The sequence below is a fragment of the Cervus canadensis genome, chromosome 3, assembly GCF_019320065.1.
Source record: "Cervus canadensis isolate Bull #8, Minnesota chromosome 3, ASM1932006v1, whole genome shotgun sequence".
Lineage (NCBI taxonomy): Eukaryota > Metazoa > Chordata > Mammalia > Artiodactyla > Cervidae > Cervus > Cervus canadensis.
The window spans coordinates 45,635,017-45,654,405 of record NC_057388.1 but is presented as its reverse complement, the minus strand read 5'-3'; the positions used below and the strand labels follow the sequence as shown (position 1 = coordinate 45,654,405).

The following is a 19,389-nucleotide window of genomic DNA, read 5'->3' as shown; positions in this document are numbered from 1 at the left end:
TCTGAGAAATATGCTCTGCAGATGGATGAGATGCATTGAATGTGGCAACACGCGCAGATGACATTGGTCAGCAGAAAGGGCATGATTCTTCTGCATGACAGTGCCTGGCCACATGTCACATGACACTTCAAACATTGAATGAATTGGGCAGTGAAGTTTTGACTCATCTGCCATATATACCTGATCACTTCTTCAAGCATCTTGACAACTTCTTGCAGGGAAAACACTTCCACAACCAGCAGGAGACAGAAAATACTTTCCAAGAGTTCATCGAGTCCTGAAGCATGGATTTTTATACTACAGGAATAAACCAACTTATTTCTCATTGGCAAAAATGTGTTGATTAATAAAGATATGTTTGAGCCTAGTTTTAATGATTTAAAACTCACGGTCCAAAACTGCAATTACTTTTGTACCTGATAGGAGATACTTCTCCTTGTCAGTAGTTTATTTCTTTCTAGAAAGCATGGTATTTTTCAAATGTGTTCATTTTATTTTGAGATCTCTTATAAATGCCAAAAAACTGGTATATCTGGAGGTCTAGAGTCAGGTGGTGACAGGGTGAGCTGTGGAAGAGTATAGAATAGGAAATGAAGGGACTGAGGCCCAAAATTGGCCTGCTAGTAAGCCACTTTGGATCTGTCTTCTTAGTACCTTAGTTACCTAACTGTAAAATGAGCTTTGTAATATTTATTCTACTTATGTTGTGTTGACAAAAGAAAATAAGTGGATACGGAGGCCATTTTAAACATTACTACCTTTAAACATTTAAACATTGCTACCTTTAAACATTACTAGGGAAAAAAAAAAAACAAAACATTACTAGGGGAGAAGGCATCTTCATGTTGTATACTGTTTCCACAGATCAGGGTGGAACCTGGCAATGAATGAATATAGACCTCCTAAGAAATACCAAGAATGGGTCTGATTTTGTAAAGAGGGATTTGGGTAGGTGGTGTAAGGAAACAGAGAAGTCCTAGAGCTAATCTTGGAACATTGGGAAAATAGGCCCAAAGAATAGGCAGCTCCGAGATGAGCAGTGAATTGTTCATGTTGTGTTTGCACAGTTTGCTTATGGGATGAGAAAGTGTTCTATTAAGGACAGTTTATGATTTTACTGATTTCAGCTTTGTTGAAGTTGGATTTGCAGCAGAGCATGGGGAGCCAGGTGAGTGTGGCAAGGAGTTAACTGTTTGCCGCTGGATTTAAACTATCAAACTTCACAGAGAACACAGTGGCCCTGGGTACTAGGAAAGAAGGAATTTTTTTATGAGCAATTTTCAGGGAAACTTGAAACTTGAGGATATTGTATGCAAGCAGGGTTGGCTAACCTGCTTATTTGTACAGAAAGATAACAGAGGTACTGATTTCCAAACACTGTAGGTTGGTAGCAGTCATGCTGAGGTTTTATCAGTTCCCATTAAAATTCAAAGTGAAAACAAGGCAACTGCTTACTCTGAGAATTTCCCTTTATTTTCCTTGTTATTTAAACAAACTTTCTTTTATGAAGTGATGATATTAGATAGTAAAGTTTTTAAAAATGTCCTTACTTAGCAAGCAGTGCAGAAGACCCCAGTTCTATTCCTGAATTGGGAAGATCCCCTGGAGAAGGGATAGACTATCCATTCCAGTATTCTTGGGCTTCCTTGGTGGTTCAGCCTGCAATCCGGGAGACCTGGGTTCGATCTCTGGGTTGGGAAGATCTCCTGGAAGAGGGCATGGCAACCCAACTGCAGTTTTCTGGCCTGGAGAATTCCATGGACAGAGGAGCCTGGCAGACTACAATCCATGGGATTGCAAAAAGTCTTGGACACAACTAAGCAGCTTTCACTTACTTAGTAAAGTAACAGCACTTATTGGCCATTTTCCATAGTTACTTTCAAATTTTATTTTACTGCTTAAAGAAAGTCTTGGAAGGAAAGTTATGACCAATTTAGATAGCATATTAAAAGGCAGAGACATTACTTTGCCAACAAAGTTTCGTCTAGTCAAGTCTATGGTTTTTCCAGTGGTCATGTATGGATGTGAGTTGGACTGTGAAGAAAGCTGAGTGCCAAAGAATTGATGCTTTTGAACTGTGGTGTTGGAGAAGACTCTTGAGAGTGCCTTGGACTGCAAGGAGATCCAACCAGTCCATCCTAAAGGAGATCAGTCCTGGGTGTTCATTGGAAGGACTGATACTGAAGCTGAAACTCCAGTACTTTGGCCACCTGATGCGAAGAGTTGACTCATTGGAAAAGACCCTGATGCTGGGAGGGACTGGGGGCGGGAGGAGAAGGGGACGACAGAGGATGAGATGACTGGATGGCATCACTGACTTGATGGACATGGGTTTCGGTAGACTCTGGGAGATGGTGATGGACAGGGAGGCCTGGCATGCTGTGATTCACATGGTCGCAAAGAGTCGGACACGACTGAGTGACTGAACTGAACCGAACCGAAGGAAAGTCAGACTTTAGTTGGTACTAAAGTTATTTGCAGTTATTTGCAAATAACTGTTATTTGGAAAAAGCATGAACTTTAAAATCCATACGTTTTAATGTTTGAGTCCCTGCTCTGCCATTTATTCTTTGTTATCTTGGAGCTTCTGCTGACTTCTCTACTCCTCAGTTTCCCTCTCTTTCAGTAGGGAGCAGTACAGCTACTTTGAATGTTTTGTTGGAGAGGATTAGATCTCACATGTGTAAAAGCCCCTAAAATAATGCTTGGTTCATAATAAGGCCTTACTGGATGACTGCAGTAGAAAAATTAGATTTATCATAATTATCCAGATTCCTTGGCCTCATTCCTAAACCTATCAAATTAGCCTATCTGAAGTTGAGATCCAAGCATATGCATATTTAAATTCCATTGAAATACACCTAAAATGAAATCGATTACCGTCAGTGTTCAGTAGCATCAGGTATGTTCATGTTAGTTCATGTCACACATCCAGTCTCCAGAAGTCTCACTGGACTGAAACTGTGTCTATTTGACAACTCTTATCCCTCTCTATCCCTGAGTCCCTGGTAACCACTGTTCTACTGTCTATGAATTTGTCTGTATATGTACAGTCTTCATATCAGTTCAGTTCAGTTCAGTCGCTCAGTCGTGTCCGACTCTTTGCGACCCCATGAGTCGCAGCACGCCAGGCCTCCCTGTCCGTCACCAACTCCCAGAGTCTACTCAAACTCATGTCCATCAAGTCGGTGATGCCATCCAGCCATCTCATCCTCTGTCGTCCCCTTCTCCTCCTGCCCCCAATCCCTCCCAGCATCAGGGTCTTTTCCAATGAGTCAACTCTTCACATGAGGTAGCCAAAGTACTGGAGTTTCAGCTTCAGCATCAGTCCTTCCAATGAACACCCGGGACTGATCTCCTTTAGGATGGACTGGTTGGATCTCCTTGCAGTCCAAGGGTCTCTCAAGAGTCTTCTCCTATACCACAGTTCAAAAGCATCAATTCTTCGGAGCTCAGCTTTCTTCAGAGTCCCAACTCTCACATCCATACATGACCACTGGAAAAACCATAGCTTTGACTAGACGGACCTTTGTTGGCAATGTAATGTCTCTGCTTTTTATATAAATAATATGTAAATAATATTATCTTCATAATATGTCCACACAGTACTTTTTTGTGACTGGTTTATTTTGCATAGCATGATATGTTCACCCATGTGGTAGCATGTGACAGGATTTCTTTTTAAGACTGAATATTATTTCATTATCTGATAACACATTTTCTTCATCCATTCAGTGGACACGTGGGTTGGAAGCATGTGCATTTTTTCCCCTGATGCTCTTAACCCTCTTATTTTAGACTGTATGGTGAAAATGTAATTAACAGAAAAGTACATACCTCATAAAGAGTACAGCTCAATGAATTTTTCACAAAGCGAACAAACATACATAACCAGAATTCATATTAAAAAAATGAAAACTTACCAGCAATCTCAGGTCTTCCTTATGTGTCCCTTTTTAGTTAACAATCTCCCTCAGGTAGTTCTTTTATGTACCAAAAGTTTGAGATTGACTGATAGGGGCACCTGCATTGGTTTAGGTATTTGTGTAGTTATCTTACCTATCAGATATTATATTAGTTGATTTAATTTCCACAGTGTGCTCATTCACAGACTTTTGTATGTGCTATTCCTCTGCTTGGAGTGGTTTTCCTTTTGCTTTCCTGACTCCTTCTGTAAATCTTCGACTCCTCCTCATCTCCGGCTCCCAACACTTTCCCATGACAACTTCACTTTGGGTCTTGGCTGGGCCTTCTTCCTTTAAGGAGAATTTCCTGACTTCTCTATCCCTCTTTCCCTCCCCAATTCTAAGTTAATCACCTCTCCTATTAAACTATCCATTTCTCCCCTAATTTATCATGGTACATTCTAATTGCTGCTTTAATTGTCTTTATCGCCCATCAGACCATAGATATTGAAAGGTCAGACGGTCCAGTATTTGCTTCAGTTTTTTTAAATCCCCAGTACCTTGCCCAATGCTAGCACGAGTAAATGATGTACACTGAATGATCGTACAATCATGTGTTAGTATTGGCAAGGGTACTAGAATTCATCTAGTCCAGTCCCCTCATTTTACAGATGAGGGAACTGAAAGTCTGATGTTTATTACTAATAAGAACCTAGAAAAACCTGCTGATCAAAATATGTGGTATTTGTCTGCGATGAGAGAGAATGATGAGAAAAGAACACTAATGTTTATTATATTTAGGAGGTATTCTTTGCTGGAATCATAGCTAGACAAAATGATTTCATTCCCAGTTTTTCTAATGTTCCAGTTGTTATTCTGCTTAGAGTATTCTATCACCCCACTTCTATTCTTTCACTCTCACCAATTCTGTTCTTTATTCCCTTTGTGATTAAAAGTTTCCAACATGCTGTATTTTATTATTTATTACATCAATTTAGCTTGCTACTCAGTCTAGGTTCCTATGATTATCCAGTTCAAAAGTGTTCTCATCTCCAACTGAGAACGCCCCGTTGGCACCTGAGACTCCGCATGTCTCACAGTGAGCACTTCATTAACAACAGCCGTTCAGCCTCTCATCCCACCACTCCTCCACCCACTTGCCCAAATGATCTCCTTCTTTTGATTTTCTTTTTTCTTTTTCTGTCCTTTCAGGCCCCCACACTTGAAGAAACTTCCATATATGGTAGACTCTTCCTTCCCTCTTGTCCATCATAGTCAGTCAGTAGACAGTTTCTTTTCAGTGTTTCAGAATCTCTCCTGTCTGTCCTGTTCTTTGTTTTTCATTGCAACTCCCTAGTCCAAGCTATTTTTCCTTCTTTTCTTTTTTTAAAAACTATTGCCAGAGCTGATGTAATTATTTTTATTTCCTCAAACATCTTAGATTATGATAATTTTATTACATGAATCATTTTTCTGTTACCAGTAATATTAAATAGAAATTTCACAGAATGCATTCCAAGGTTGTCAGTGACCAGACCCTTATTTGCCTGTTCAAGGTTATCTTTTTTTCCCCCCACATATGCAAAACTTCTGGTAGTAAAATCTATATATCACTCCTTAAGCATACTCGGTTATTTTCCTCTGTCATTTCTCTGTGTATTTGGTTCTTTTTACCAGAAAATCCTATCTTTCACATGAACAAATGATTCTCATTTTTCAAAGTCTGGCAGAGTCATCTAGTCAAGTGGTTTCCAAATGTTGGTTCCCAGGTGGCTGCGTCTGAAGAGCTTTAAAATATAATAACCAGACCTCAGTCTGATCCAGGTGAATCAGAATTTTAGAGTTGGGATCTTGTTGGCTACATTTTTATTAAAAAAAAAAAAAAAAAAGGATCTTCAGCCAGCTTTGGAAATCTTATCTATCCTCATCATTTTAAAATTTATGAATTCAGGATACAGAGGGGAGAGCTGAGTTCCTCAGTAGTTACTTACATAATTTTTTGAGGAACCCCCATAGTGTTTTTCATAGTGGCTGCACTAATTTACATTCTCAGTAACAGTGCATGAAGGTTCCCCTTTTTCCACATCCTTGCCAACACTTATTTGTTGTCTTTTTGATGATAACCATTCTGATACTAGATGCTTCTTTAATGTTGCCCTGTACATGTTACTGTTTTGAAAGTTTTTGGTAGTTAATTTTTGGAGTAGAAACTTAAGAAGACCAATTTTGACTAGATCTCTAAAGTAAAATAAGACTCCAAATGTTTTCAGTTAACATATGCATATAACTTTCAATGTACATTCTTTGTAAGCTGTTGAAGTTACATAATTATTGTAAGTTACTGAAAACCTGTATGTTGAGAAACTGATATTTGGATCCTTTGAGGATAATAAAGGCAATAAGTATAATGTTATAATATGTGTCTATATTCTAGTTTTTAAGGTGAAGATATTCTTTGACATTGGTCAGGTAGTGCTTTCTTAGATTATATAGACTTTTGAATAGTGATAAGGGAAATGTCTTTACAGCTGCCTAATTTTCGTCCTTGATATCTACTAAAAGCAAAAGCATGTTTTAATATGAAACAATGTCCATTTGCTACTTGTTCTTGTTTAATTACAAAACGATCTAAAATGGGTGTTCACCAACCGTGTTTCCTGATCTTGTCTCTAAACTGACCCTACCCTGCTGCTGAGTGTGTGTGTGCTACATATTCTTGCTATCACCAGTAGACTTAAGAAATAACATTTTGTGTTATATATACTCAACAGTCAAGAAAATGTTAATGAAATAATCTCACTTTTTAGCTGTGTGCCTTTAATGACAGATGCTGAGTCATAAATGAAAGAGGAATTTCAGCTATTTGGACCTATAACTATGTTGATGTAGGTCTACCTTGTTAATTCAGTCATTTACTTAATGACAAATCCAGCAGCTTATTTATATCACTTTAGACTGAACGCACCGGTAGTGTTTCTGCTTCCCCCTTGTTGCTTTCCCCTGTCTACTCCAGCCACCACCGTGGCCTGATTGCTCTTTCACTAGCTACCGAGCACATTTCCACCTCGGTTCTTTTGTTGATGCCCTTGCCCAGAACTGTATTTCCCTAGATTTCCCAGATGTTGATCTCTGTTTAAATACTACCTTTGAGATGCATTCTCTGACTCTTCCCTCTATAATAATACACATCATTCTCTATTTTTATTCCCTGCTTTCTTTTTTATAGCATTTATCACTACCTGATACTCTCTCTTTTTTTTTTTTTTTCTGATACTCTCTTATATTTATTGTTTATATATTTCTCAGTAAATATAAGTTCCATAAGGGCAGAAACTCAACTGGTTTTATTTACTACTATAGTTCTAGCAGATAGAAGCAAGATAGACCCCGTAGTGGGCACTCTATATATATATTTGTAGTTTCGGTGAATGAATGAAGGAAGATAATACAATGAATAGTAGTATTAGTTCACAAGGCTTAGCCCACAGTTTACTCTGCACAATTTATTTCTTTCTAAACAAATATAGGGTTGTTAGTTCTTACATGGCTCTCTTCACAGAGATTAATGGTAAATTTCAAGTAAGCTCCAATAATATAAAAGATTCTTTATTTTGTGATTATCCTTTAAAGGAGGAGGAAAAGGGAAAGGGAGGAAATCATATACATGGTATTTAACTTTGTCTTATAAAATAAGTAATAACTAAAAATAATACTTGTTCCAGATGCATTATTTTTGTTCTTGTTTGTAATGATTTAAAAAAATTATAGTAACTGCTCAAGTACCACTTAGATTTGTAAATTTATATTTATTTTGTTTCTTTTCCTATTTATTTTTTCATTTCCCACCCCACCCTACCACCACCTCTTTAAAGAATCCAACCCAGGTCGGAACTGCTCTTCAGGTTTTCCATAATCTTGGAACTTTGAAGGACACTATTACCAATGTTGTGGATGGATATTGTGCTGCAATAGAAGAAAATATCAACAGTGCATTAGATATCAAAGTTTTGACTCAGCCTTCCCACTCAGCTGTGAGAGGTATGAATGTGGTTTATATTTAGCTTCATTTATTTATTTATAACTGAAAAGTCCTTTGAATAGTATGTGAAGCATTCAAGTTTCAAAGTAATCTAATGACTCACTTTTTAGTAGACAGAAAATGAGAGAAGAAATTTTGTTTTAGAATTTATTTATAACTTTTGTCTAATCAGTGAGTTGAACCGGCCAATTGGTATATTCAGAACTTCTAGATAAAAACTATAAACTGTGGCTTTATTTAGTTCAGAGGAAACAGATGCAAGGGAAAAAAAGGAACATATTTTTCTTTCTGAAATTCTTATCCTCACATGTACTTCTTATTGAGGCAGAAAATATTTTTTAAGGAAATACAATCTCTATTATACTTTATCTTTCTGGGCATGTATAATTCTGGTACTCAGGAGCAATAACAGCTGAGTGTGGAGATAGGTAGATGCTCATAAAGGCTTGGGAACATTACAACTATATCGAAATCTAAGGAAAACCCAAGCAGGTTGATTCAAGACAACAGTCCCCAACCCTTTTCCTGTAAAACCATGCCTGATGGTGACATTCACATATATAACACACTTCATAGAGAGGAGAAACTGCATGTTCTGGGTGTCTCTCATTTTCCTAAGCAATCCTAACTTTGCATTTCTCTCCTTAAAATCTTTTGTCTTTCCTGTTAATATGGATGAACTGTACTTGCTCCTAACAGAGGCAAATACTCTAGTTTTGCCTTAGATCCCATCACTCAAAGAAAGGCATTGCTTTCATAGATCCCTTCTCTCTACCACATCATCAGTTTTTCATTGTATCTCTTTCGCATCACATACAATCATGCTATTTATTTTCTTCTACTTAAAGACAAACAAATCTGTCTTGACTCCATTTCTTTCTTCAGTTTTACTGCCTTATTTTATTCAGACTATTGAAAAAATTCCCCAGAGTGTTTTTTAATGCCTATAAAAAAGTTTTCTCCTCTTCCCGTTTTTGTATTAAACAGGATACTCTAGTATCATAGTTTTCTGTATAAACTTAATAACAGTTCTTGATGCAGAGCTAATACTAAAACATTTTCAGCCATTGATTATTATTTTTATGTTTGCTATATAAACATAACTTTAAATAACAGAGTGTGTCCCTCATAAATAATTTGTACAAGATAAAAAGAGATAAAAGAATCTTTGATCTTAAAGGGATTTTTAAAGGTTAGCCCTAGCCTCTGAATAGGTCTGTATTAAGACCATCCCAGGAGAACAGCTTTGAAAAGAAATTGCCAGAGGAGATTCCCCTCTCAGCTTTTCCCAGCAATTATTTTCAGAAAGTTTGATCTAATGTTTAAATTTCCAGAAGGAGTTTAATCTCATTCTCTATTGTGTTGTCAAGAATGGGGGAAAAAAGATGAAAGCAATTATTCACTTGCTGTCTGTCCTAATGTATGCTCCCCTTTTTGGAAAGAATGAAGTGTTTTCAAGTCTTATTGTCATCTGTTGAGGAGTGAATACCATGATTTAGTGTAGAAATCCTAGTCTTTATTGTTTTTAAAAGAATAATCACTGTTATTTTTAAAGATATTACATTGGCAGGGTTAATATTAATTGCCTAATCTTGTTGGTTCTATTGAGATTATGTACAGCAATGTCATTTTTGTTGGAAATACACATTAAAACCTTCAGGGGTGATAGTGCATCATGTCAGTAACTTATTCCCTAATGATTCAAGAAAAAAATGTTTACTATAGTTTCAAATTTTCTGTATGTTTAAGATTGTTTCAAAATTTAAAAAATAACATTATTATAATTACATGGGAAAATATGCTACCCAAGATGTACCTCAAAGTTTGTAATCCACTAAGAAAAAGATAAGTAACTCAGTTGAAAAATAGATAATGAATATGAATAGGCAAATCACAGAGGAACACATCCAATAAACATGAAAAGATGTTTAGCGTCTTTTTAGAGGATGTGAACTAATTATTAGAGAAATACAAATGATTGAAGATTTTATTTCTCTGTGAGATTGGCAAAATCTAAGACCAGAACTAAATATCTAATGAGAGCAGAAACTCTTATACTCTGATTGTAGGAGAAGAAAATGTTTCAACCACTTTATTTAGTTTTATCATACTGATCCTAAGGTTAAAAATGGGTATACCTTATGATCTTATAATTGGCTTTGTAAGAGTATACCCTAAAGAAACTCTGTCACATATGTATAAGAATTTTTATCTTACTGTTATTCATAATAGTTAAACAATGAAAACAATCTCTCTTTCATTGGAAAATGAATAAGCCGGCTTATTTATTAATTAGACTACTATATAATATTTATGGTAATAAATTTATCAATATAGATAATTCTCAGCATCCTTATATGAAAAATCAAGTTCCAGATTTGATTATTTGTATCTTCCAGAATAGAAGTTTTTAATGAAGTCTAGCTTATCAGTTATTTCCTTCATATCATGTCTTTGGTATTGTATCCAAAAAGTCATTGCCATACCCAAGGTCATCTGGGTCTTCTCATATGTTATCTTCTAGGCATGTTACAGTTTTACATTTTTACTTTTAGGTCTGTGATCCATTTTGAGTTAATTTTGGTGAGGTATGTGAGGTCTGTGTCGTCTTGTTGTTCAGTCGCTAAGTCATGTCCAGCTGTTTGCGAGCCCATGAACTGCAGCATGCCAGGGTTTTCTGTTCTTCACTAACTCCCTGAGTTTGCTCAAACTCATGTCCATTGAGTCAGTGATGCCATCCAACCATCTCATCCTCTGTTGCCCTCTTTTCCTCTTGCCTTTAGTCTTTCCCAGCCTCAGGGTCTTTTCCAACGAGTCAGCTCTTTATATCAGGTGGCCAAAGTATTGGAGTTTCAGCTTCAGCATCAGTCCTTCCAAAGAATATTCAGGATTGATTTCCTTTAGGATTGACTGGTTTGATCTCTTTGCTGTCCAAGGGACTCTCAAGAGTCTTCTCCAGCACCACAGTTGAAAGCATCAGGTGTTCAGCACTTAGCCTTCTTTATGGTCCAACTCTCACATCCATACTTAACTACTAGAAAAACCATAGTTTTGACTATATGAACTTTTGTCAGTGAAGTGCTTTTTAATACACTGTCTAGTTTTGTCATAGCTTTTCTTCCGAATGATCCAGTGTCTTTTAATTTCGTGACTGCAGTCACTGTTTGCATTGATTTTGGAGCCCAAGAAAATGAAATCTGACACTGTTTCCACATTTTTCCCATCTATTTGCCATAAAGTGATAGGACTGGATGCCATGATCTTAGTTTGTGTCTAGTCTTTGTGTCTATATTCATTTTTTTGCATGCAGTTATCCTGTTATTCCAACATCATTTGTTGAAGATTCTTCCTTTGCCTAATTTATTGCCTTTGCTTCTTTGTAAAAGGGCATTTGACTGTCTTTATGTGGGTATATTTGTGAACTCACTGTTCTGTTGCATTGATCTATTTGTCTCTTCTTTTGCCAATACCACCTCATTGTGTTGATTACTGAAGCTTTATAGAATGTCTTGAAGTTGGCTAGTCAGTCTTCCAACTTTGTTCTTTTTCTTCAATATTGTGTTAGCTGTTTTGATTCTTTTTCCTCTCTATATAAACTTTAGAATCAGTTTGTTGATATAAGAAAATGTTTTTTCTAGAATTCGGATTTTGATTTCATTGAATCTATAGATCCAATTGGAAAGAACTGACATCTTCACAATATTGATTCTTCAGTCTATGAACATGGAATATCTCTCTATATATTTAGTTCCTCTTTGATTTTTATCATCAGAGTTCTCTAGTTTTCCTCATATAGTTTTTGTCCGTATTTTGTTAGGTTTATTTATACCTAGGTATTTCATTTGGAACAGGGAGTAATGTAAATGGTATTTTGTTATCAAATGCAAGTTCCCCTTGTTCATTGTTGGTATATATGAAAACAGTTGACTTATATTTATGAATCTTGTCTCTTACAACCTTGGTATAATAATTGATTAATTCCAGGACGTCTTTGGCCTATTCTTCCTGAGTCTTTCAATCCCAGTTGATTATAGTATAAAATTCTTTTTAAGCATTCTTGGGTTTTAATTGCTAATATTTTGTTGAGTTTTACATCTGTGTTCATTAGGTAGTGGTCTCTAGTTTTATTTTTTTGTAATATCTTTATTGTCTAGAATAACAGTTCACCATCTTGTCATTTCCTACTACTTTTGGAGTGCTTCTTGCCTCAAATTTTGAACCATTCTAGAGCTTATTGTGATTCTCCATAAAGCCATTCAGACAGTTTCTTGTGGAAACCTTACATTCTTTTCTTTCTTTCCTCTTTCACCTCATTTTATCTCTCATAGTTTTCCTATCTTGTTGTTGTAGAGTTGCAAAGTCACATCCAGCTCTTTGCCACCTCATGGACTGTAGCTTGCCAGGCTCCTCTGTTCTCCACTGTCTGTTGGAGTTTGCTCAGATTTGTGTCCATTGAGTCTGTGATGCTATTTAACCATCTCATCCTCTGCTGCCTCCTTCTCCTTTTGTCTTCAGTCTTTCCCAGCATCAGGATATTTTCCAGTGATCGGCTCGTCACATCATGTGGCCAAATTATTGGAGCTTCAGCAGTAGTTTTTCCAATTGATATTCAGGATTGATTTCCTTTAGGATTGACTGGTTTGGTCTCCTTGCAGTCCGAGGGACTCTCAAGAGTCTTCTCCAGCAACAATTTGAAAGTGTCAATTCTTCAGCACTCAGTCTTCATGATCCAACTCTCATATCTGTACATGATTGCTGGAGAAACCATAGCTTTGACTATACAGACCTTTGTCAGCAAAGTGATGTCTCTGCTTTTTAATATGCTCTCTAGATTTGTCATAGCTTTACTTCCAAGGTGCAAGCGTCTTTTAATTTCATGGTTACAGTCACTGTCCACTGTGATTTTGGAGCCCAGGAAAAGAAAATCTGTTACTGCTTTCACTTTTTCCTCATCTATTTGCCATGAAGTGATGGGATCAGGGCTTTCTTGGTTACTTAGATGGGAAAGAATACACCTGCAATGTAGGAGACCTGGGTTCTATCCCTTGGCTGGGAATATCCCCTGGAGAAGAGAATGGAAACCCACCCCAGTATTCCTGCCTGGGAAATCCCATGGACAGAGGAGCCTGGTAGGCTACCATCCATAGGATTGCAAAGAGTCAGATACGACTGAATGACTAACACTTATTGACTTACTGATGGGACCGGATGCCATGATCTTAGTTTTTTTAATGTTGAATCTTAAGCCAGATTTTTCACTCTCCTCTGTCACCCTTATCAAGAAGCTCTTTAGTTCCTCTTCACTTTCTGCCGTTAGAGTGATATCATCTGCATATCTGAGGTTGTTGATATTTTTCCTGACAGTCTTGATTCCAGCTTGTGATTCGTCCAGCCTGGCACTTTGCATAGTGTACTCTGCATGTAAGTTAAATTAGCAAAGTGACAGTATACAGCCTTGTATTATTCCTTCCCCAATGAACTAATGCATCATTCCATGTCTACTTCTAACTTTGCTTCTTCACCCACATACAGATTTCTCAGGACACAGGTAAAGTGTCTGCTCCTCTCATCTCTTTTAAGAATTTTCTGAAGTTTGTTGTGATCCACACAGTATTTCATAAAGTCAGTGAAGCAGAAGTAGATGTTTTTCTGGAATTCCGTTGGTTTCTTCATGATCCAGCAAATGTTGTCAATTTGATCTCTGGTTCCTCTGCCTCTTCAAAACCCAGCTTATACATCTGGAAGATTTCAGTTCACATACTGTTGAAGCCTAGCTTGGAGGATTTTGAGCATAACGTTGCTAGCATGTGAAAGGAGGGCAATTGTATGGTAGTTTGAACATTCATTGGCATTGCTCTTGTTTGGGATTAGAATGAAAACTGACCTTTTCCAGTCCTGTGGCCACTGCTAAGTTTTCCAAATTTGCTGACATATAGAGTACAGTACTTTATTTGTTTATTTTTTTTTTTAGTACAGTACTTTAACAGTATCATTTTTAGAATTTTAAATAGCTCAGTTTCCTTATGCTAGAGGGCTAATTCTTTTTTTAATTAATTAATTTATATTAATTGGAGGATAATTGCTACATCGTGATGGTTTTCGCCATGTATCAACATGAATTGGCCACAGGTATACATCTGTCCCCCCAATCTGAACCGCTCTCCCATGTCGCTCCCAGCCCTATATCTCTAGGTTGTCCCAGAGCACTGGCTTTGGGTGCCCTGCTTCATGCATAATTCTCATACACTGTAAATGTCATTTTATAATGGTTTCTCCTTCTGCTTTTCTATCTTCACCATTCTGCAACATTGAACATTTTTCTGGCTTCTCTCCTGGCCCATCTATGTCTGTCCCTTTTCACTGTAAGCAGAGACTCAGTGGATAGCTTATCTAAATTCTTACAGTTGATTTTAGGAGCAGATTGTTCCTTGCTAATGATCTAGGATATCAGCTATCTGCTTCCTTGTTCATTTTGATTTATCTATAGCATTTGGCATATATGCTTCGTAATCTTAAGTTTGAAGTTTTTAATGGATTTTTTTGTATCTTTGAAATTGACATTTTTTTTCTACCGTTTTTTTCTTCTTTCCATTGCCCTTAATTTAAGGGACAAAGGCAAGAAAATGATTTTATTCCATTAATTAGAAGTTACTCAAGTATTGTTTCTTTGAGTACCTCTTAGTTTCTTCTATCACATTAATAAAACTTAGTTTAAAACACTTAATTTTGTTTTTTGAGGTTCATAAAGCTAGTGGATAATGGCATTAGTTTTTTGTTTTAGTTGTTCCCTTTATGCAGCTGTTCTCTGTTTAGTTGATTATTTTTTATTATGTTTATTTCTTCAGCAAAATGTATTTAGTGTATGAGGATAAAAGTCCTTAAGTATTAAACTATAAACAAGAAAAATGAAGCCACTCGAACTAATAGAACCAATGACTGTGATCTTAGCTTTTTTTGGTGCCTCAGTTCTTCCAAATAATTGCTAGCAGAAAATAATACCTTTTTGTATTTCTGTTCTTACCTATTGTAAGAGTAGTGGGTTGATGCATTCCATAATTCTTTATAATAAAACAAAACTATACATATTCTAGTAATTTGATTAATATTTTCTAAGGCACTGCATGCCTTTTCCTCACTGTTATAAGTTCATTCTTTATGTAACATCTAAGGTAATTGCATATTGTTTTAGTATTACCTCTCCAGTTCATGTACACTTTTACTTAATATTCTTTGTAGAACACTGCAAATAATTTGAAAAATTAAATAGACCTAGATTTTGAACAGGAGAATTCATATTTTAAACTCCTAAATGTTTCTCTTTGTTACTGTTTTCCACTATTATCAGAGTAAAAAAATAATAACATCTCTTTACTAAAGGAGCATGTAGGTAATTCCCTGGTGGTCTAGTGATTAGGACTTAGAAGTTCCATTGCTAGGGCCTGGGTTCAGTCCCTGTTCAGGGAACTAAGATCTCACAAGTCACAGGGCAAGGCAAAGAAGAAAAAAAAAAGGAGCATGTAGTTCTTTCCTAAACTTGAAATTGTTGAGAAACTAGAGTGAAAAGCTTACAAACATAACCTCTGGTTTTCTTGATTCTTGCCCTCTGTAAAAGTAGGATAGACTCTCACCATTGATGGGCTCTTGTACTACCTTGTCTTTAAGCTTAGCTTGAATTGAAATGTGTGCTATTTACTTTGAGGTTAAAATCCTCAGTTTATGTTGAGACATTCTAACATGTGCAAAGAGCTGTGCATGTATATCATATCCAGTAACATTCTTAGGCATCAGCCTTAAGAAATTTCACACTGATACATTAATATTATTTTGTATGTAATCCACATTCAGTATTTTTAAGTTATTTCCATAAAATATTCTTAATGGCTGTTTCCCCTCCCAGCTGGAACCAATTAGCCATTATGCTATTCCATTGGTTGTCTTGTTTCTACTCTGCTTTAATAAAAAAAAAAAATGCACTATCTCTTTTATCTTTTATGGCATTAACATGTTCAGCAAACCCCACACTCAGAATTTGTCTGTTTGTTTCTTCATTATTACATTCAAGGTAAAAAACTGGTAAGATGATGTGTATTTCCCATTACATCATATCAGGAAGCACCAGAATTATGTCAGTCTGTCTCATTGTTGCTTGTTTATTATTATAGTGTATGCCAGATTGCGGCTTGTAAAAGTACTCTTTTCTTAGTAATTAGTGAGTAACTTTGGGTGCATACTTTGCACCATGTGAAATATCCTGTTCCCCATAACATTTTACCCACTGATAATCATTCCCTCATTTCATTATTTTACTAGTTGGTATTTGCAAAATAGTGATTTTTTTTCCCATAACAATATCATTTCTTTTGCACTTATTAACTGACAGTCTTCTTTAAATAGCAATTCCCACCCCTTTTAAACATTTGAGTTTTTAACTCTGAGCTCAGGGAATATTTTTTTAAATCAATGTTTTAGAAACTATTATCATTGGTATTATTTTGACTCACCAGATACTCTCAGATTTGTTCTGTGGAAGCTTCCTAATCTCCGTTGGTCTTGAAGCACTTTTTTGCTCTCTGGCCCATTGTGCTCCAGGTTGACCTTCTATTTTCATTGCTCTGGGTACAGAATCGCTTTTTTATTCGATAAGTCTTGTATTCTTTTATTGAGGATTGTTACGTAGAGATGAGAATTTGAGTCTCAGACATGTTCATTTCTAGTGAGGAGTTGTCTTACCTCTCTCCTTTACTGAGCAGCAGTAGGAAAGACCTCTAATCCCGATTACACACCTGTCTTTGTTCTGTTTATGGAGAGAACCTTCATTTGCACCATCCTAAAATACATCTAGTTTCATTATTGCTATGAAGCAACACAGTTCATTTCAGTTCAGTCACTCAGTTGTGTCCAACTCTTTGTGACCCTGGGAACTGCAGCACGCCAGGCCTCCCTGTCCATCATCAACTCCCGGAGTTTACCCAAACTCATGTACATCAAGTTAGTGATGCCATACAACCACCTCATCCTCTGTCGTCCCCTTCTCCTCCTGCCCTCAATCTTTCCCAGCATCATGGTCCTTTCAAATGAGCCAGCTTTTCACATCAGGTGGCCAAAGTATTGGAGTTTCAGCTTCAGTGTCAGTCCTTCCAATGAACACCCAGGACTGATCTCCTTTAGGATGGACTGGTTGGATCTCCGTGCAGTCCAAGGGACTCTCAAGGGCCTTCTCCAACACCACAGTTCAAAAGCATCAATTCTTCAGTGCTCAGCTTTCTTAACAGTCCAACTCTCACATCCACACATGACTACTGGAAAAACCATAGCCTTGACTAGACAGACCTTTGCTGGCAAAGTAATGTCTCTGCTTTTTAATATGCTGTCTAGGTTGGTCATAACTTTCCTACCAAGAAGTAAGAGTCTTGTAATTTCATGGCTGCAGACACCATCTGCATTGATTTTGGAGCCCCCCAAAATAAATTAGCCACTGTTTCCATTGTTTCCCCAGCTATTCCCCATGAAGTGATGGGACCAGATGCCATGATCTTAGTTTTCTGAATGTTGAGCTTTAAGCCAACTTTTTCACTCTCCTCTTTCACTTTCATCAAGAGGCTCTTTAGTTCTTCACTTTCTGTCATAAGGTGGTATCATCTGCATATCTGAGGTTATTGATATTTCTCCCAACAGTCTTGATTCCAGCCTGTGCTTCCTCCAGCCCAGCGTTCCTCATGATGTACTCTGCATATAAGTTAAATAAGCAGGGTGACAATATACACAGACTTGATGTATTCCTTTTCCTACTTGGAACCAGTCGTTGTTCCATGTCCAGTTCTAACTGTTGCTTCCTGACCTGCATACAGGTTTCTCAAGAGGCAGGTCAAGTGTTCTGGTATTCTCATCTCTTTCAGAATTTTCCACAGTTTATTGTGATCCACACAGTCAAAGGCATTGGCATAGTCAATAAAGCAGATATAGATGTTTTCTGGAACTCTCTTGTTTTTTCGATGATCCAGTGGATGTTGGCAATTTGATCTCTGGTTCCTCTGCCTTTTCTAAAAGCAGCTTGAACATCTGAAAGTTCACGGTTCATGTATTGCGGAAGCCTGGCTTGGAGAACTTTGAGCATTACTTTACTAGCGTGTGAGATGAGTGCAATTGTGTGGTACTTTGAGCATTCTTTGGCATTGCCTTTCTTTGGCATTGGAATGAAAACTGACCTTTTCCAGTCCTGTGGCCACTGCTGAGTTTTCCAAATTTGCTGACATATTGAGTGCAGCACTTTCACAGCATCATCTTATAGGATTTGAAATAGCTCAACTGGAATTCCATCACTTCCACTAGCTTTGTTCATAGTGATGCTTCCTAAGACCCACTTGACTTCACATTCCAGGATGTCTGGCTCTAGGTGAGTGATCACGCCATTGTGATTATCTGGGTTGTGAAGATCTCTTTTGTACAGTTCTTCTGTGTATTCTTACCACCTCTTCTTAGTATCTTCTGCTTCTGTTAGGCCCCTACCATTTCTGTCCTTTATTGAGCCCTTCTTTGCATGAAACGGTCCATGAATCAAGGCAAATTGGAAGTGGTCAAACAGGAGATGGCAAGAGTAAACGTCAACATTCTAGGAATCAGTGAACTAAGATGCACTGGAATGGGTGAATTTAACTCAGATGATCATTGTAACTACTACTGTGGGCAGGAATCCCTTGGAAGAAATGGAGTAGCCATTTATCATCAATAGAAGAGTCCGAAATGCAGTACTTGGATGCAATCTCAAAAATGACAGAATGATCTCTGTTTATTTCCAAGGCAAACCATTCAGTATCACAATAATCCAAGCCTGTGCCCCAACCAGTAATGCTGAAGATGCTGAAGTCAAACGGTTCTATGAAGACCTTCCTACAAGACCATTTAGAACTAACACCCAAAAAAGATGTCCTTTTCATTATAGGGGACTGGAATGCAAAAGTAGGAAGTCAAGAAACACCTGGAGTAACAGGCAAATTTGGCCTTGGAGTGCAGAATGAAGCAGGGCAAAGGCTAATAGAGTTTTGCCAAGAGAACCCACTGGTCACAGCAAACACCCTCTTCCAACAACACAAGAGAAGACTCTATACAGGGAAAATCACCAGATGGTCAACACTGAAATCAGATTGATTATATTCTTTGCAGCCAAAGATGGAGAAGCTCTATACAGTCAGCAAAAACAAGACTGGGAGCTGACTGTGGCTCAGATCATGAACTCCTTATTGCCAAATTCAGACTTCAATTGAAGAAAGTGGGGGAAACTGCTAGACCATTCAGATATGACCTAAATCAAATCCCTTATGATTATACAGTGGAAGTGAGAAATAGATTTAAGGGACTAGATCTGATAAACAGAGTGCCTGATGAATTATGGATGGAGGTTTGTGACATTGTACAGGAGACAGGGATCAAGACTATCCTGAAGAAAAA

The 19,389-nt window shown here is 37.2% G+C and overlaps 1 protein-coding gene across 1 annotated transcript in view; it reads left to right on the top strand.

Moving 5' to 3' along the window:
* Positions 1–19,389, top strand: part of COG5 (component of oligomeric golgi complex 5) — a 267,212-nt gene that overhangs the window by 135,319 nt on the left and 112,504 nt on the right. Inside the window, exon 8 of the mRNA XM_043463038.1 lies at positions 7,778–7,943. Coding sequence (XP_043318973.1) covers positions 7,778–7,943 — 166 coding nt within the window. The remainder of the gene's footprint in view (positions 1–7,777; positions 7,944–19,389) is intronic.